General features: G+C 31.5%; 1 protein-coding gene across 9 annotated transcripts in view; it reads left to right on the top strand.

Annotated features, from left to right (window-relative positions):
• Dgkb (diacylglycerol kinase beta) overlaps positions 1 to 21711 on the top strand; it is a 769121-nt gene that overhangs the window by 339802 nt on the left and 407608 nt on the right. For all 9 annotated transcript variants that reach the window (XM_058585317.1, XM_058585316.1, XM_058585318.1 and 6 more), the window contains 2 exons: positions 13839 to 13924; positions 15955 to 16044. In XM_058585317.1, the coding sequence (XP_058441300.1) occupies positions 13839 to 13924; positions 15955 to 16044 (176 nt within the window). The remainder of the gene's footprint in view (positions 1 to 13838; positions 13925 to 15954; positions 16045 to 21711) is intronic.

Genomic DNA, 21711 nt, shown 5'->3' with positions numbered 1-21711 from the left:
AAATGTTAATATCAGTTATTGTATACTTGTGACATTACTTGTTCCCTTTGACTCTAAGCTTCTTGAAAGTACAGATGGCTTATTCTCACATTATCTTTAAAACTTGTAAGTAAAAAATAACAACTGTTTATTGAATTCAAATAAAATACAAGATAATTCTTTTAAAATATGTAATTTTCCCCATTATTGAACATAATTATACATTGATTATTTTTGAGAAAAGTGCTATATAAAAATCTTTTATTTCATCTATGTTAACTGAATATGGTACACATATAATTTTAAAAATTAAACTTATCAACCTACAGTCTTATGTATTCCAAATATCAGACATATTTCTATAGTGAAACTTCAAAATATATAATCCTATTAAAATAAATGTGCAATTTAGACAACATATAAAAGAGTCTATTTATTTTTTACTTTCTTAATTTAAAATATAATTTTATATAACATGATATCTACCATATTTATATTTAAATAGAATCCCTCTTTAATTAGAAAATTATGACCTTTTATATACATGTCTTGTTATGAAATTGTGTCAGAGATATAAGCAAAGTCCTCAAAAGACTAAGAAAATATTCATCAAAATTCAATCCAATTCTACTGGAACTATCCAAAAAATACAAAAATCTAATGCTTTACTAATGTAAAAAGCTTTTAACTTATCTCTTAATTGTAAAATATGAGGATCCAAGCCCTCTCACAGTTAAATACATCAGCATAACTCTGCCTTGGTCGCTGGAATGACTGAGTTTGAAAGATGACTTATTCTTTCAAATTAAGATCTGTAAATTAGTAAAAGCAGCAAAACCCATAACAGTCTAATACAATTAAAGATTACATAATTTCTTGCCTTGAACAAGAAATTTTCCCATTTGAGGTATTATAGCTCTTTAATCACTTTATATACATGTCAACAAATGCATTATGACTTCAAAGATTTTGAAAAATCTGAACAGTTATTACTCATATCATAGAGAACAGAAAAAAAAAACATTGACTTAATGGCTGTTACCAGATCTATCTATCTATCTATTTATCTATCTTATCTATCTACCTACCTATCTATCTAGATAGGTAGGTAGATAGATTGATATTGTCTGTTTCACTTGTTTAGAGATCATTGCTTATTGAAATTGCCAGAACATTAAAAAATACTTTTTAAAAATTATATATATTTATATGATTAAATGTTATTTAACCATGAAGAAGAAAAAAATAAATTATCATTTAAGCAATAAAAAAGAAATAATAAGGAAAATATTTATTATAAAATATAAGAAAATGTCAGAATTGTTTTGTAGATGGTAACAATCATAAAGACACTTTCCTATGGAGAAGTGTCTGAAAAGATGAAAATAATGTTAGAATAATGGACTGGGGCTACCTTAATTTTATAAATTAATTATTTAATGTTGCAAAATTAGTATCTATTCCTAAGGAGTAAATTATTCCCAAATTTGCTTAAAATGATAAACTGTTAGCTCACATGCAAAAACTAGATCATTGAACTGTTGAAAATCACTACTTTTTTTTTGTTTCTTTAAACTGTTTCTGATTTTTTTCTACAAAAATCAAGCATAATAAATAAATATTTATTTCAGTATTTTCAATGTATTATCATCTATCCTTGTCCATCAAGTTCCCTGATGCAAGTTTGTCACCATATACAAGCAATTTAATAATCATGGCTTTCGTAGTAAAAATAAGAAAGCTCATAATTATCTCATAATTTTTTAAAAAATGATTATGCAGCAGTTATTCTATAGCAATATGTAAGACACATGTACAATGACCAGAATCATCACCTATATATATAATAGTGACCACAAAATAATCTTTTCCCGATTCTTTCTACTCTCAGCAAGAAATTACAACTTCCTTTTAAGAGTTGGCATAATCATTATTCCAGCTGATATGCTGTGATCTATTCCTGACATCTCCCAGGGATGTGCAAAGAGTACAAGTATACCAGGCAACAATCTCAACAGAGATTGTACAAAATCATATACTACATGTGCATTTTTTCAGAACAACTAATCTCAGGGTATGAGAACTGGCTACGTGATCCTATGTAACTAAAGATGAAAAAAGATTCAAGATTGCACAGAGTACAATTTGTTAGGCACATACTGACAGAGCAAGGTCCTGTGTGGCATCAAGACCAGGTGGATCCCCATTATGTGGGCCAGAAGAAGGAGGACACAATAGACAGGACAAAAGTGACTGCATCTTGTTTGGAATAGACCTGGTTAATCACAAGCCAATATCATTGACTTCAGGCACATTCCTGACATTAATGGTGCCAGGGTCTCATTGTAAAGCTTCACTTACCACTCTAGTGGTTTTGTTTATTTACAGTATGCTGGAAAACTATGTGGGGGAACCTGTCAGGGTTACTTGTCATGGTGGTACAACTCATGGTAACTGCAGGTCATATCAAGTTAAATCCTTACATATATGAAATACATGTGAGAGGATGAACAGTCCTGTCAATAACACATAGTATATAGCTCATATTCTCTTCTTCAGTGTTTTTATTCATTAAACATATGGTTTACATCCATAAATATTTGTGACTTGCAATGCTTTTTATTTTGCCACAAAGCTTTTCATCAAAATTAACTCAGAATTGAAAATGTCTTGTAATTGAAAGAGTAAGTTTTGAATTTCTGTTTCTTAAAATTATGATGAATTTATAATGCGTGTGAAATATTTGTTGACATTATCACCCTCAACTGTAATCCTAGTGATATAAATGACCATGTGAAAACTAATAACAAACTGAGAAAGTATCAGCATGTGCTTTAAAATTAATAGTAAATTCTCTGCCCAGGGGCAATCATTTAGATTACAGAAAGTCCCTTTTCATATCACTCTTTGAAGCATGATTTTTCATTCAGATCAAATGACTATTTTAAATTAATGTTCATTTTCACTTCCAAATTTTCTTATATTTGCTATAAGTGAAGTGATTTCCATTAGTATTTTGACACCATTAGCAGAACTTTAAAAAGAGCAAGTTATATCATATTTATATCAGAATGCTCAGAATGCTTTAAATAGAAAACCTGTTTGCATAGTGATTTGAGCTAATTCAATTCATGGACACTAATAACATTTGGGAGCATTCATTTGCATGCAACTTTAGAAATTAGTGATATGCTAACATAAACTAATTTAAAAGATTCAGCACTAAAGATGCAGTTATTTGAATGTAGATTTTTGACAGAACATCTCATTTCTACAAAAACATGGTTCTTACTACAGTAAGATATATATACATGAAAAAACATGTTTGAAATGATAGTGCCAAGCACATAACTGTATCAAAAGAAGATTTTAACATTCTATTAGTTACAATAAAAACCTTAATTGTCACATCATATGCATACATACATGCATACATACATGCCTACAATTGCCTCCCCCCTACACAAACACAAATTTGTTATTCAGTTATTCTGTTTTTGACTTTAGAGTCACTAAGAATCCTTGGGGAGGGGGGCGGTGAGATGACTATGATATTGAGTCAATAAAGTTAAAAAACACTTTGTAAATGTATCTGGAAACCACTACTCCATCTAGCCCTAGAAGAGTGATTACAGAGATTATGGAAAGGAAGTTATTTTAACTTATATTCCATATTTCTACTCTTAAATACACATGTCCCGTAGATATCTCAAATTGTCATGTCTAATAATAAGCTTGTTCTTTCTTGCAAATCCACCCATGGCCTTTACTCCTCATTTGGTGAATGGAAAGAACATTCATAAGAAACAACTTTTCCAACCTCTCTGACATTATTTCAGTTTCCAGATTTTTTTCATCTACTCACTCTAGTTTCTAGACTTACCTTCTTTCTTATAACTCTTCACTCAGTCTTTCCTCACACCTGCCCTAAAGTTCATTAGCAAATTAACTCTTACCCATGTTTCAAGAGTCAACCTGAATGTATGCATTTTTATTAAACCAACTGTATCTAATCTGCATTTATCCATCCTCAGAGAACATCACACTGTGACCTAAATTGTATGGGTTTTTGTCTGTCCTCTCAATACAGCAAGATACTTGAAGACAAGAATGCTAACTTGCTTTTGAATCTGTGGAATCTAGTTCAACTCCTGATACGCATTTGTAGTTAATGAATGTATATCAAATAATTAAATAAATGTAGGTGTTTTGTTATTTATAAATATGTATTTCCAAATAAAGTATATGAATTTTCTATTAAATCTCTTTTTTAGGTATTTAAAGATTCTGTTGTAATTGATCTTAGACAAAATAATTTTTCTCTCTCTATAAAAGCATAGGTTTTTTTTCTCTTTCAAAATACTTCCTTATAGCATATTTGGTTAAAACAGTGAATTATCTCATGCGTACAGAATAAAAACTCACACTAATTATTAATAATAAAAATATTAGCATGAGAAAATGAATTAGAACTGAGCAACCTAATCATATTTAATACTACATTTTAAGGGTTTAGTTTAAACTGTGAACTTTGGATCACAGACTGTATATTTCTGTTTTCAAATTAGAAACATGAAAAATGAACATTTCTAAGTTAACTTTGAAAGATCAGAAGAATATGAAATTTCTGGTTTATTTAGTAACTTTTTTAATATTTATTTATTATTTAGTTTTTAAGTGGACACAATATTCTTATTTTGCTTTTATGTAGTGCTGAGGATTGAACTCAGTGCCTCAAGCATGCTAGGTGAGTGCTCTACCACGGAGCCACAACCCCAGCCCTATTTAGTAACTTTTTATTGTATTTTTCACTTTAGGCTCATTTACTTCAAAATAGTCAGTTTTACTTATATGTTAGCCATGTACCTTGTGAAGAACATTGTAAATTGCATATATATGTATACATACACTATATAAATATTCAGTAAGTACTTTCAGAGAGGGAGGCTTATATAGCATGATCATAAACTTCACTCCATTTGTATAACTCTAGATACAGTATGGGAAAATAACGTGTATTAACTTACTCCTATTCTTTTTTTATAGAGAGAGAGAGAATTTTTTTAATATTTATTTTTCAGTTTTTTGGTGGACACAATATCTTTATTTTATTTTTATGTGGTGCTGAGGATGAACCCAGCGCCCCGCACATGCCAGGCGAGTGCGTTACCGCTTGAGCCACATCCCCAGACCAACTTACTCCTATTCTAATGGAGAAAACTTATATTTATAGATGATAGATAATGGCTGAAAAATATATTTTATATTCTTAAATGTCAAAAGACAAAATTACAACAATGTTTACTTTAAAGATCTAATTGGCTTTTATTTGTTAATCTAGGATTGGGCATTAGTTCATTTTATAAAATAGCATGAGTCTTCCAGTGGGCTGAACAGGGTAAGTGGCCTATGTAGACAGAAGAGGGCTTAAGGAAGCAGGCACAAGGAGTGATATTTCTAAGTTACTTTTCTTAATGGATTAAAATATGGGAGACCTCCTTATCATGCTGACTCAGGCAACTGAGCCCCTTCTGATTGGTCACAGTGAATCTCCTATTTTGTTGGAAAGCTAATCTGTTACAAAGTTCATTTGATTAGATGACTCCATTCTGGTTTGGTCTGGCCTATAAGGGCACAGTGCAAGAACACACTCTAAAACCATTGCTTCCCATATATTCTGTTTAACATCAGTTACTTGTTTCTTAAATAATAAGTCATGTTTGTATCTCTCTGAAATAATCTTAAAAAGTAACTGTCTTCCATGTACTAGAACAAATTCAGGTTTTGAGAAGAAAAAAATCTTTACAAAGGTGTGTTCTGAAAGTAATGAAGTTAGGAATGCTTCTTATATAAAATCAAGAATATTTTCACTAAATATTAGATTTATTCAAAAATGATAAAATAAATTTTATATTCCTTTAATATTAATTTTCCAAAGATCATATACATTAGTTACAAAAGGAAAAATTTAGTCTACATTACAGAGGCTATTATTTACTGTCTTCTCATTTCTAACACATTTTATATTAGGGAATATAAATAAAGTTATTTAATAAGAAAATATCATACCTTTCCCAGTAGTTAATGTTCTCTATTTTTTCTTTCATCATTTCTTTCTCTGTCCCTTTACTCCTTATATACATAATATATAAGTAATTTTTTGAGATATCCAGAGATAATGAGATTAATGATTACATATTTAATGGATTACTGCACTATATATTTTCTCAAATATTCTGAAAATTTGTTCTGGATATAATGGTAACAGTATTAAGTTATACAGATCTCCTAAGTGATTCTCAATTATGTTTGAAATAACTATTCTACTTATTCACATGAAATGACCACTAAAGAGTATACATTTACCTTTTGTGCAATACCTCAAAAGACTAACCAGATTTGTTGAAACAGTCATATATTCTAGTTTACCTAAACTTTATAATTTATCATTAAAGGACATAAGATATGAAATATGAGATCGTAGCTACAATTAGTATTACTTTATTTGAAATGATTAGTCTTTACATTAATTGGTGAATTCTCACCGTGAAGCTATTTCAGTCATCTTTGCATTTCTGTGACCCTTATACCAAAGAAGAACACCTTAGAGGAAGAAAAGTTTATTTTGGCTCAAGTTCAGAGGGTTAGCCCATAGTGGGACAAACTCATATGCTTTAGGCCCAAGGGAAAGCAGTACATCACCACAGAAGGCTGTGGTCTACTCCATTCCTGGCAGCTGGGAGGCAGAGTTGGTGGGGGAGGGCATGCAGGATGCAGGGAAGATTACCCCTTCCAGGCACACTCCCAGGAACCCTCTGGTAGCCATTCCCCACCTGCAGTTACCATTCAATCCATTCAAATGAGAATGGGCCAATTAGGTACCAGCTCTCCTAATCTAATCTTTTAACTTCTGAATAATCTGGCTTTATTATTATATTTTTTTGTAAATACAGGGAATTGAACTCCCAGGTGCTTTATCACTGAGCTACATTCTCAGCCTTTTTTATTTTTTAATTTGAGAAAGGGTCTCACTAAGGCTTAAAGTCTCACTAAGTTCCTGAGACTGGCCTTGAACTTGTGATCCTCTTGCCTTAGCCTGCCATGTCACTAGGATTATAGGGATGCACCACCAAGCCCAGCTGAATATTCCTGCATTAGCACAGGATCTTCTGGGGGACACCTTACATATAAAGCATAACACTGACCTTCTCATGATTCATAGAAAAACTATTAAAACCTAAATAACGTCCCCTTTCCCTGTGCCATTTTGTAATATAAATAATAGGATAAAATTTTAGGGGGCATAAATGCTCCAGGGATGTATTTTTTTAAAGATACTGCAGCAACGTAAATGACATCAACAATACTAAGGAATGTACAGATGTGGTCTGTGTATTAGAAGAGGTAGAAGTTATTACAAATTGGTTTTCATGACTATAAATCAAAAACAGCAGTAACAACATGCACCAGAAAATTCCAGCCTGATTTTAGTAAGGCAATTGTGAAGTCATATAATCTTTTAACTTTAAGAATAATATGTAACTGTGTGTATGCAAGTGTGAATATGAATTGAGCATAATAATAAGCAAGAAGTATTCTTGTTTCTGCCTTGAAATGCTTAGATCAGAATTCATATCTTTCTTAGGAAACTCCTAAAGTAAATTACTTTTCCTAAATAAGAGGAAAAAAGAACAAGAGGAGAGTTGATGACTTATGATAAAGGCATTTTTTTATCTGTCAGCCTAGTGTTTCTGCAATATGAAAAGATATAAATATGTGTAATTAAAATGAGCACTTATTATGCATCAATAAGAAAAAAATTTATGAATCTCACACTGATTTTCTCTAAGTACTAAAGAATATTGTTTTATAATACATAATGTGCAATGTGTATACTGTTTAATAGACATACATTTATTTATATTTATTTAATCAGTTTGATTTATAAACAATACATCAACATCATATAAAATGGTGATATCTTATTTTCTTTGAAAAATAACATGTAATATTTGAATCAAAATAAATACCTCTATGATGTTATTTAAGAAATTTGATCACAGAACGCTTTCCAAAATACTGAAATTGGTATTGTAATTTTCTATTCTTTCTTAAAATATTTTACTGATGTGCTTTTGAGATACTATTATATTAGGCACCAATAAAAACTTACTTATTTTCATGCCTATGAAAATAGGAAAGTAAACTTCTGAGTCTTAGAAGAAATGATCTTTTTTTTTTCAGTGTTTTTTGCATCATATTTCACCACTCAGTTTTCTTTTGTTGTGATAATAACATGCCTCTCTGAACAATTTTTTGGGTGTACAATGCAGTATTGACAACCATAGGAACATAAGAGATCTGTATAGCAGATCTCCATACTTTATTCATTTTGCATAACTGGAACTTTAGGGAATGTTATAGTGGTTGTTACTAAGCTTAACTTAAGAAATCAACAGACATAGAACTACTAAATCCATACATTAACATAGGATCACTTTCCAAATATAACTACTGAAGATAAATAGTAAACTCTCAAGAGGATCAATTCTCTAATGACCAACATTGAAACTTAATCATCATTAATCTCCTTAATAAATAATTTAAATTTTTAAATTCAAAAAGGTCCATTAAAATAGCACAAATAAATTCAGAATCCAACCATGATTATTTCATTGTAAAATGTTTATACATACTAACCTTTTGAAACTGATATATGAAAAGCATAGTACACACTACTGAAGTTCCCCAAAGAGATTTTATTTTTCTGACACTCTATCCTCACTCCTCCCTTTTGGAAAGATGACCTGTGAAGTGTGTGCTTCACAGCTGTTTGTCCTGGTAGTCTTCATGGCTGAAAAATCAGTAACATCTAGAGTTCTGTATTTTGACTCTGGTCAAATCTCTTGGAATTGTTTGTCCTTGGTCACAGCTGCACCTGCTGTCCCAGAGGTATAAACAAGTTTCTCAATTGTCCACTGTCCGTGATTTCAGTTTGTAGGTAAGGCTCTCCTCACTGTCCAGTCCAGCTTGGAAGTTTTAGAAATTATCTTGGTGACTCTTCTGCCAGAACACTGAGGATGGAGTAGTTGGGAAATAGAAGAGAAGCACTCTGACCTATAATACATATACACTACTTTTAATGAGGGGAAAAGATAATTTAATTTGTAATGATCTAGAGATAGTATAACACAAACTCATTATGTGTATGTAAACAGTCAACAAAACAGGTGGTGTTAATTCCATTTGAAAGATAAGCAAATGGAGAATCAGAATGATTATAGGCTACTAGTCAATGAATGAATGAAATAAGGAATGAATGAATCCCCAGGAAAAAACTGCATGGATTGAGTGGATTAAGAAATTGAGATAAAGAGAGGTCAATTTTCCATCCATTTAGCAGTCAATTTACAGAGAGTAAGCTGGTCTGACAGTCACGTGGGGTTTATGTTTGGGGGTAGGATGCTGCTGAAGAACCAATGATGACAATTTTAAAAGAAAACAAGAATGAATAACAGATGAAACATCTTCATGGAGTAGAAGAACAATGGTGAGTCAATGGATGGTTAGGTTTCACCAGACACCATTAACTCTGTGGTAAATGTTTCCACTGCTGGCATGTTTCAAAAACCTGTCTTAAGCTTCAGTGCCAAAGTGTTAGAAAATCTAAGAGAAATATACAAATTGCTAAAGAAACATAACTGAAAAATACTAATGTGCAAAGAATTAAAAAAGCATTTTTTTCAATAGACATTAAATAATTGAAATTAATATCTAAGCCCTTTCAATTATTTTAAAAAAGGACTCACCAGAAATTAGATAGTTTTCATTTGAGTGTTACCAGTTATTAAGAATTTTCTAAAATTATACAAATTTTTTCAAAAAAAGGTGATGTGCAATTTGCAACTTTTAAAAATGGCAACATAATTTTATTTAAAAAGTTAAACAGAAGCAATATGTATAAGAAAAATAATAGATCTATTTTGTTCCTGAATCTAGTTTTAGAGCTTCTAAACAAGACCCTTTGAGTAAACTAGATGTAATTTTCTACAAAAATATTAGTAAGCAGTGACCAATTTGGATGCATAAAAGAATTGAAAGAATGCTTTCCTAATACAGAAATGTATATTCACGCCAGATAATTAAATGAGAGAAACCAAATCAACATCTCTAAAGATGTGAAAAAGATAAACATTTATTCATAATAAAATTACTATTATAGAAGGAAAAGGAACTCTATTAACCTAAGAAAATGTGTCAATATTTTTTTTTAAAAAGAAAAGAAATTCCAAATAACAAATATCACTCTAAATAGACAGACTCAGGAAATTAATTTTTTGAAATTCAGGAACATGCTATGAATGGTTTCAGAATCATCATACACAATAATATACTGGAATTTCGGCCAGGATAATGAAACTGAGAAAGAATGAATTATAAAAATTGGAGATGACTAATATCATTGCTCTAAGTATATATAACACAATTGTATACATAAACAAATCTACAAACAAAATATAAGTAATTCAAAAGGTAGAAGTATTATGACATCTATATACAATTGTCAAAGCTATTTCTGTATAGTAACAGTAAAAACTTTAACATTAATATTAGTAAACATAATTTTTAAAGTATTGAAAATATCAACAAAACTATAAAGTAACAAAGAATACATCCAAAAATGTATGTAATACTTATAAACATCAAATTCAAAACTTTATTGAAGAACACTAAAGAATACCTAAATAAACTGAACAATCCTATATTCATGGATAAAAAAGTTTAACATACAAATGCTGTTTATCCCAAAATTGATCCATAAGTTGAATCTAACTCCAATCAGAATCATTATTTATTTTTATTTTTTCTTAATTTCAGTTTGGTGGGATATCATGTTAACTTTGAAATACATACCAAAATGCCAAGATTCATAATACTTTATCATACATAACTCTATGGGAGAGCTGGAGCTATTGTAAGACTGTGGTACTGGTGCAGAGGTGCACAAATCCATGAATTAAAGCATCAAAGAGAATACAAAGAAAAATGCACTGCACCCATATATAAAAATTAGATTTAAGATGAAATTTGCATGGTAGAAGTTGAATTATTCAGTAAATTAAAAGATGTATAAAAATAATCCCAAATAATTTGTGCACTGTAGCAAAAAGAGAAGGGAAAGAGGTCGGAAGGAAAGAAGATAGGAAGAATGGATGGATGCAAGGAAAATGAAGGAAGGAAAAAAATGGATAGGAAGAAAAAAAATTTCTATGTCAAATATAAAGCTGAAATTTTAATAGAATAAATGTGAATTCTTCTCTGACCTCTGAGGAAACTTTTCTTTAAAAAGACTGGTTAAAAGTATTAGCCACTTACCAAATAATCGATAAGCATGAATACACTGAAACCAAAATATTACTCATTAACATATACAGTGAAAGTAAACGAAGAAAAAACTTCCATCTTGTAAAAGATATTTGAAAAAAATACAAACCAGAAAATATTAAAATCAATGGCAAGTAAAGAATTTTTGCCAAACAACAAGAACTATATGGGTAGAAAATTGAGGGAAATTTTTCATAGAAAGAAAAAACTACACAAAATTAAGACGCGTGTCATTAGAAGCATTAGAGAGGATAGATTCAATAAGGCTCACACATTGTATAGTGCTACAACTTTTTTGAGGGGGAAATTAGTTGTCTTGTAAAACTGCATATTTAATAACCTCACCCAAAGTAACTACTGCCCAGCAGCACTAAGAAGCAAGAATGTACTTTTTATTAAGAACATAAAAGTAACTAGTCCAAATTCCCATTGACATGGGTTTAAAAAGGCATATTGCCATAACTAGCATACTACACAGCTGTAGAAATATAAAGGAACAGTTTCAAATGCAAAGAATTCAGCAACAACATTGATGAACCCAAGTTAAGTGAAAACAATAGAAAGCAATATGTTGGTTATGAAATTTGCATGACAGCCTATATTCAGTTAGTGCTCACCTTTGTGAATGAGGAAGAGCAGTGCTACAGGGAAAAATACAGAGGAATATGCAAGTTACTGGAAATATTCTACCTCCTGGAGTAGTAATTGCAACACAGGTATTTATTATACTATGTGTAATATAAGCAAACACATTGGCAATAAACTGGAAAAATACTTGCAAAATATCTAACAAAGGTCAAATATCCACAGAATTAAACATGAGGAAATGCATGGAAGCTTCATATTTCAAACACCCATGAGTATTATTGCCAGATGGTAGGGTTTACTTATTTTTTTATACATTTCAAATATATTTTTGCACTATTTAACTTTGACAAAAGTTTAAAACTATGTAAATTTAAAATATCACATGTAATATGTAGAGTTTAAAAAACAATATGAAAAAGACAACTAGTTTAATAGAGGGGTAAGTCTCTGAGGATGCTGTTCACATAGGTCATGCTTCTCCAGGAAACCTGTGAAAATATGCTCAAGTCAAAAGCAAACACGGAAGTGAGATTCACCCAAAAATAGCAAGATGCTATTTTTTACTCATTATCAAAGAAAATGTTATAAGGTTGTTTATATGTACTATTTTGGGTTTGCAAGGAAATGGCCACTAACATATGCCACAGTGAGAGACTTTTCAAATGATGATGTACCAAACATCTTCCTGAAGACTAGGCTTCAAACACATATACATATTCACACACAAATATACTTTTAATATTGTGAATTATTGTACTTTTTATGCTAGTGAAACACTAGGTATAGTTTCTAAACACATAAAAAGAAACAATTTAATGTTGGAGTATATTCACTTATTATAAATCATCCTGTGATACTTAGCAATTATGATGTGGAATGAGTCAACACATAATATATGCATGTTATGTACAATACAGAAAGATCTCTTACACACATTTTAAGTTTTAAAAAAGCACAGTAAATGAACACTGTGTCACAATCCCATTCAGGTTAAAAGTGTGTGTAATAAAGTTTTACCTATATCTCTATATTCATATGCAGTGTATAGAAAAATTACTTCAGTGGTTTTATATGATTACCAGTGGTTATATCTGGGGCAAATGAAGAGAAGGCATGGGTTTCTTTCCTGTTTAATTTCTTTTCTTGCAATAAAATAGGCATGTGTGACTGTATAACTGGCTGTATTGCCTGTGTTTGTGACTTTTTCCCAGGTAGGTTGCATTAATAAGCACATTGCATGCAGCAGTAGCAAGAGCAGTGGATATTTATCACAGCTGACCCAGCAATTAAGCTTGAGTGTTCCTGGGTAGTAAACACTAGTCATCAGGTTGAAAGACAAGGTGAAGTCTGGCTACTATTTGCTGATTCTAAGTCAAAAGGAAAAGCTCAAAGAGTTGGCTATACTCCCACTTGCAGCCTGATCAGTTTCTCCCAGTGATAAGGAAAATAGAAAAGTCTTAAAGGCATTGTATTTACTGACATGGTGATTTTTTAATTATTATTCAAATGAGGATTTTTAACTGATAAAAATTGTTAAATGAAATAATAAAGTATATGTCATTCTGGATTATGTGATCTCAGATCACATCTGGGTGAATATTTTAATGAAAATCATGATTTATTATATTTTAAAATGTTATCATTTATAAAAAAATGAAATAACTAGTATGTCATCTAGAACATATGATTACCAAATATTTTAAAGGGAAGAATCTGGAATATATAATTATAAAATATATTTAAATGAAATGTAAAATATCAATGAAATACTTTGTAGTTTCTATAAAATAGAAATATATTTCATTGAATAAAATGGCAGGAATAAAAAACCAACAAGTCCTCATTTTTAAATATCAGTCATGTGCCATAACATGTTTATTTTTCAGGTTAAACTTTTTCCGGGATGTTCCTGACTTCAGAGTGTTAGCCTGTGGTGGAGATGGAACCGTGGGCTGGATTCTGGATTGCATAGGTAATGAGGAAAAATACTTAATGTGGCTTGTGTGAGAATAATGACCTAAAATTCTGTTTTATCTATCTCTCTATGTATCTACCTACCAAATGCCAACATTAGGATCTTTGGATGCAATTATGTAAGTGGACATCTTTCAGGTTGTTCAGTAACTGGGTTAATTCCTTCTTCTATCGTTTAGAATTTTAATTGACATAATTTACAAGTATCTAGAAATACCTTCTAATCATTTCTCATAGCATTTTCTAAATCTTCAGAGTTGTTTTCAAATCAGGCTCTAGGAAATCTTGTTTCTTTGCCCTAGAAAGGAAGCCAAACGGATCTTAGCACTTCTGATAAAGTCTGTGACAAATGGATATATTTACCTGATTTAAATGTGAAGTCTCAAAACCTTACCCTCTCTATATATTTTTTATATCATTATCACCAACTGTCATCATCATTACCATAGCTAATTTTTCTACCTATTTTTAACTATTGGATATTCCTAAATCATTTCATTAACTCCCCATAAATCTGTCAAACCTCATTTTAGACACAGGTAATCTAAGCTTAAAGTGGCCAAATAATTAGAGCAAAGCCTAGTAGTTATAAACTGACAGAGCTGGGTGAGAAGGCACACTTTAACCTTATTTTGTATTTTCTCTGTAGTTAAAGAGTTTGAGTTTATAAACACAAAAACAAGTATATGATTGAGGATAAAAAGGTGATAATACTGTACAAGAAAAACTTGATAAATTCTGAAAATTTAAACTGATTTTTAAGATCTAGGCACTTGTAAGAACTTATTATTAGTTAGATTACTAGTTATAACATAAATTGGCATTTATAAGGAATAAATCCTAACAAATATTTATTTACTCTTATATCTCATTCCAGTTTCTGAATCAACATTTCTTTAATAGAATCAGATCCTTTCACAATAAGAATTGACCTAAGAAGTTTTGTTCTCTGTAGATTAAAACAAAGTTATATTTAGTTGATTCGGATTATATTTTTTTCATACACTGAAAATATTCAATTTAAAAAATACATGTTATAAGTAACACTTTTGGTAAGAGTCTAGCAACATTAATCTACTAATATTTTACAAGATAATCAGTAAATATTCTGCTCTTGTCCTTCCAATAAAAGAGGTATACAGTATTTATGTGCTCTATCAAAGAAGAAAACCAGAATTCAAGAATTGCAAAAGTTTCTAAGTTAATGGAAAAGTATCTGTGGACTTGTGTGGATTTCAGAGTGAAAACTGTGGGGAGTTTGGCTTATTTAATCCCCAAAGTCTACATCTGTGGCATGTCCCTGAATTACCCAGTCCCTCTGTTCTTACACTCATCTCCACACTGACCTTAAAGGACTAAAGACGGTGTGAAAAGTAAAGAGAATAATATACAATTGTGAAATTCACTTGGGGCATAAAATGTTTCAAACAAAAGCATATGGAATTTTTGTGACAGAGATCTATGCTGCTCTAAATTCAAAGCACTATATGATATAAAGATTAATCTCATCAAAAAACCTAATCTTAGGTTACTCAGTATTATCTTTGTCTTCATTTGTTCTGACAGAAAATAGCACGTGGGTAGAAACAATTCAAGGACAATATTAGCAATTTATTCTCCCTTACAATTCAGTTGTTTTATTCCTTAAAGTACAATGGATCTAGATTTGATGCTATAAAAAGGACTATATTGGAATCTAATAAGGTACCCTGGTCACATTCCTGTTCTGATACTGCAGGTATATGCCTATCTTGGAATTTTAACAGAGATCACACACATGTGCACGCGCGTGTGCACACACAAGATTACATACACAAAAATACAATATTCAGCTTAGTTATGGTATTTTAAAAGGTTTTCTCATTTATTATTTGAAAAATCCCTGTCACATTGTTAATAATATGTTTCTTTTTTATCAATTGTCACAAATGAATAAAAATTATAAGTAAATCTTTTTCATTTAATGTCAGGTTACCATTTTTGTTGCTATTCTGTGATCAACATTTTGTTTTACTTTTATTTCCACAGAAAAGGCTAATGTAGTCAAGCATCCTCCAGTTGCTATTCTGCCTCTTGGGACTGGCAATGACCTAGCGAGGTGCCTGCGATGGGGAGGAGGTAAAACAGCTGCATGAGAAAAGATGCAGGAACACAGTACACACACATACCCATAAAAACAACCCAGCATTTCTTTATTTTATGATATTTGTCATGTGATTTTAGCAAATATAATGGATGTTATCTATATAATATATGATTTTGAACAATAGTATGGAGTGGAAGAGCAAATACAGGACAAAGCAAGTACAGGTATTTGGCTTTAATCAGGTACTAATGATAGACTCAGTTTGGGAGTGTTTAGAATGTGTTTGGTTTTTGTTTTTCTTGCTTAGAAAAATGAGGTAAATGTAGATGGACTCTAAGATATTGTTCAGATTTTTAATCTATAAGGTATGTGAAAAAATCACAAAGGAAAAAAAAATGAAATACTGATGAATGACTTTCCCAGAAATGAATGCCTTAAGTAATACTTAATATTTGATACCAGCTTTTGCTATCCAGTGTATTCTGTAATTGGGATACAGAAGTAAGAGTTGAGAAAAGAAAGGTCCTTAAAATCTAGTGGTGCATAAAATTGTATATAAATGGAGAGACTTTGTACTAACAAGACAATAGGTACCAAATAAAGGAAGTCCTCACTTACATAAATCTGATGACTAGACAATGACACAGCCATATAAAACTGGGAATAGTCTTCATAGACAGAGGAAACATCAAGTTCAAAGGAGGTTAATTTCATGGCATACTCAAAGAACTGCAAATGGAATAGTATGTAGAAACGAGTGAGTAGAGAGAGGGCATTCCAAGATGAGGCCTTAAAATATTTTGAGCTGTTACTAATACATTATCTGAAGATTACAGAGCAACAACACATTTTGCTAAAGAAGCAAGAATTGAATATAAATATTTTTAGCATCTAAACTCAGAGATGTTGGAAAGACTCTACTAAGGGTATATGAATCAGAAGCCCTTGGGGAGCTTGTTAAAAATATAGTGACCTGATCTTACCCTAAATATGTAAATTGAAATCTTTGGAGATGGGACCTGAGCAAGCAATTGTCTTTTTAAACACTTTCTAAGTAACTCTGATTTACAGAAAATTTGAGAACTATTGTTCCATCCTAGCCGACTATCTGGTTGACTAGTATATATGTTAGATGGAGAGAATTACAAACTAAGTAAAAAGCTTAGAATATAACCTATTTGGAATTTTCATAAGAATGTACTGTAGTAAAAGAAAATTATCAGGTATTGAGTTAAATATCATGAAATCTATAGAGATAAAGATGTAAGCATTGCTTCTAAGATATATTTGCCAATTCTCATACAGGTGCATTGATTTAAAAGAAGGGGAATGTGTGTGTTATGTTTTTCTGAAACATGCATTTGATATTTGGAAATTTCTAATTATATTTTTATTTCCAAATAAGTAAGTGGATTAAATCTGAATTTTGATGAAGAAGTCCATTTTTTTTTACAATCTAGTGAGTCATATAAAACCACATAAAGATATTGTAGATGGACAAAGAGAAGCACTGAAGTATATGTCAAAGTCTATATTAGTGATGAATTCCTTATGTCTGGTACATGATGGCACTGTTCTAGGTTCTACATATAGAGTAAGGAAATAAATGAATGGTTCCTACCATTTTGAAGATTGTATTTTCATTGCGTATATAGACAATAAATCAATTTACAAAATATGATCAGGGCTACAAAAAATGAATAATAGTTATGGGCTATTTAGTTAATTGGTCAAGGAGGTGTCTCTGAGGAAGAAACATTTAAGCTGGACCTAAAATATAAGGAGGGAGAAAAAGCTTCCTGTTGAGAGGACTCAGAGAGGTTAGAGGGGTTGCTCAAGCAGCACTAAGTTGGTGGGTAGTTAGGGGTGTTGTGAACTGTAAGTATAAAGTGTCAGTAAAGAACTAGACAATGCAGGGTATTGTGTGTCAAGAATTTTATTTGATTGAATTTGAAACAAAAGGTGTATCTAAAAAGTTTCAGAAGTAGAGCAATACAATGACATTTGTATTTTTTTTTTGTGTGTGTGTGTGTGTGTATGTGTGGTGCTGCGGATTGAGCCCTGGGCCTTGTGCATGGGAGGGAAGCACTCTACCACTTGAGCTATATCCCCAGCCCAACATTTGTATTTTTAAAAATAGATATTTTTTTAGTGGAAAATAAACTGGTCAAAAAATGTGAAAATATGGAAAACTATAATTGTACAAATGAAAACGCAAATTAGAGTTGCCCCAACTGGAAAATTTAAAGGTTGGACTAGAGTGTTGTGATGCAAGTAGAGAACCTTGAAGTGCATTTTCAGGCTTAGACAGATTGAACTTGCTGGAGAATTGGACAAGGGGTTTGGGAAAAGACAGATAACAAGGAGCCCATAATGAACAATTAGAGAAACAGAAGTCATTGGCTAGAGATTATTAATAAGGAAATATGTGAAGTGGGATTATGTCTTGTTAGGTATGTAGCTTTGGGCATGTTGTTGAGCACCTGTGTACGTTCTACTCCTTCCTCATCAGAATTCAGAGTCAGTAATGGTGCCTGCCTGCTAGGTTCTTGGGCTTAGGTAGCTGTTTTAAAGCTGTTAAATTGCTTTGTCCAGTGCTTGTGATGAGTACTTTGTGTAATATTTGTGAAAGTATTCAGTTAATAATCACTGGATTCACTTAATGTCAGTTGAATGTATTGACTTGAAGACTTTTTTTTACAGGACTATATTTCCATATTTTAGAAAGAGTTACACTGTCAGAATGTAAGAGATCCTAAGGCATTTAATTAGCATTCTCTTGGAAAATTTCTTAACCATTATTAATCTAACAAAAATTTGAATAATATTGGAAGCAAAATTTTGTTTGCGTAGAGTATGAAGGTAAGGGACAGAGTTTTAAATTGGGCACACTTTTACAAATATTTGTTTCTGCTTTTTTCATTTGAAAAAATTATTTGAATTTTTAAGTAGATTAAGTGATCCAGAAATTATGTCATTAAAGAGCAAATAAATATTGTGTTTTTATTTTGTTCATTTTTTTCCTTTTTGTTTTGGGGAGAGACAGTAATGGGGATTTAAGCCACAGGCACTTTACCACTGAGCTACATCTCCAGCCCTTTCTATTTTTTATTTTGAGACAGGGACTCACTAAGTTGCTTAAGGCCTCACTAAATTGCTGAGTTTGGACTTGAACTTGGGATCCTCCTATTTCAGCATCCTGGTCACTGGGATTACTAGCATATGCCGCCACTCCTGGCTCATTTTGTTTCTTAGTCAAGAGTGATTAACACTCGATACTGCTACAATGATGTTCATAGCAGCACAATTCACAATAGCTAGACTGTAGAACCAATCTAGATGCCCTTCAATAGATGAATGGATAAAAATAATGTGGCATTTATACACAATTGAGTATTACTCTGCACTAAAAAATGACAAAATCATGGAATTTGCAGGGAAATGGATGGCACTAGAGCAGATTATGCTAAGTGAAGCTAGCCAATCCCTAAAAAACAAATGCCAAATGTCATCTTTGATATAAGGAGAGCAACTAAGAACAGAATAGGGAGGAAGAGCATGAGAAGAAGATCACCATTAAACAGGGACAAGAGGGGGGAGGGAAAGAGAGAGAGAAGGGAAATTGCATGGTAAAGGAAGGAGACCCTCATTGTTATACAAAATTACATATAAGAGGAAGTGAGGGGAAAGGGGGAAAAAACAAGAGAGAGAAATGAATTACAGTAGATGGGGTAGAGAGAGAAGATGGGAGGGGAGGGGAGGGGAGGGGGCATAGTAGAGGATAGGAAGGGCAGCAGAATACAACAGACACTAGTATGGCAGTATGTAAAAAAGTGGATGTGTAACCGATGTGAATCTGCAATGTGTATACGGGGTAAAAACGGGAGTTCATAATCTGCTTGAATCAAATATATGAAATATGATATGTCAAGAGCTTTGTAATGTTTTGAACAACTAATAATAAAAAAGAGTGATTAACACTTTTAAAACAAATTAATGACAGAAAATACCATCATGCTTTCCTTTAAACAAGCTTTTGCTTGTATATTTAATGGTTTTTGTTATTTTAAAAAATTTAATCTTCTTAAATTCAGGAACGCTAGTAATGGCTATATGCCATTGCATGGCATACATAAATACAAACTTGCATGTCATAAATATTTGTTAAGTGGGGGACTACAATTTGGAGTTTGCCTTTGTGAATTAGCTTCCAACTCCAGATGTTGTAATTCTCAAAATACGTTTATTTATTGGCTCTTTCCCTTTTTATTTGGCTGGAAGACTGATTGATACCAGTCTTCCTCATATGTAGCCATAAAAATCTGTGAAAATATATTTAGTGGTAAATATTTTGAGCTCCTACAATCTAGCCCTGGTAATTAAATTTCACTAAATTTCCTGTTTAGTTACTATTCCTATCTTGTTCTGTGCTAGGATGAACAATGCTGCTATAAACCTGAGATATGGGTAAAGGCAAGCTCAATTTATTTAAAGCCTTATTATTTACTTACTTTTCTGATGAGTAGGTGTGTGTGTATATACACACTATACATCTATATATTAATTCATTTATAATTAAAACCTATGGTGCTCATTCTAGTTTTTATTAGAGCTTTATAGTTATACATGGTTTACCTCCCAACAAAATCATACATGCATATGAATTTGATTTTAGTTTACTATCCCCTCCTTTTCCCAACCCTTTACCCTCCCATCTTCCCTCCCCTTCCTAGTTCTTATTCCTCTACTGTGCTAGATTACTTTTACTTATCTATTTTTTCTATATTTGATTGGTTCTTTTAAAATATATATGAAGATGAAATTCCCTTTGGTATATTTATATATACACATAACATGATTTTTTAGAAATTCATTCCCCATTGCTTCCACTTTCCCATCTCTCCATTCTGCCACTCAGTCCCCTGATACACTATTAATCTCCCTATGTCTTTCCAATATCCTATTCATCCCTCCTCCTTTCTTTTATTTTATTCAAGCTTCCATATATGAGAGAAAATATTTGACTTTTGAGTTTCTCAGTCTGACTATTTCACTTAGCATAGTAGTCTCCATTTCCATCCATTTACCAGCAAGTACCATAATTTTATTCTTTCCTATAGCTGAGTAAAGCTTCATTGTGTATATATACCAAAATTTCTTATTTCATTTGTCTGTTGAAAAGCATCTGTACTGATTCCATAATTTAGCTATTGTGAATTGTGCTGCTATAAATATTGATGTGGCTGTACTGCTATAGCATACTGATTTTAGTTCTTTTGAGAAAATACCAAGAAGTGTGGTAGCTGGGTCTTATGGTGGTCCATCCCTAGTTTTTTAAGGATTCTCCATACTGCTTTCCATAGTGGTGGTACTAGTCTGCAGTCCACCCAACAATGTACAGGTGTACCTTTTCCTTATAACCTCATTAGCACTTATAACTGTTTGTACTGACCATTGCCATTCTGACTGGAATAGAATCAAATATTATAGTTTTGATTTGTATTTCCCTGATTAATAGAAAGGGTGCACATTTTTCATATATTAGTCATTTGTGTTTCTTCTTTTAAGAAATCTTCATTTATGTATTGCACATTTATTTATTTTTTCGATGTTAAGTCTTTTGATATTTTTATATATTCTGAATATTAGTCCCCTATGAGAAGATTAGCTTAAAAAATTTTCTTCCATTTTGTAGATTC

Source organism: Marmota monax, unplaced genomic scaffold (assembly GCF_021218885.2).
Source record: "Marmota monax isolate L192 unplaced genomic scaffold, Marmota_monax_Labrador192_F-V1.1 WCK01_AAM20220418_F8-fsc00057, whole genome shotgun sequence".
Taxonomy (NCBI): Eukaryota; Metazoa; Chordata; class Mammalia; order Rodentia; family Sciuridae; genus Marmota; species Marmota monax.
The sequence above is the reverse complement of the archived record's forward strand: the minus strand, read 5'-3'. Positions and strand labels throughout refer to the sequence as shown.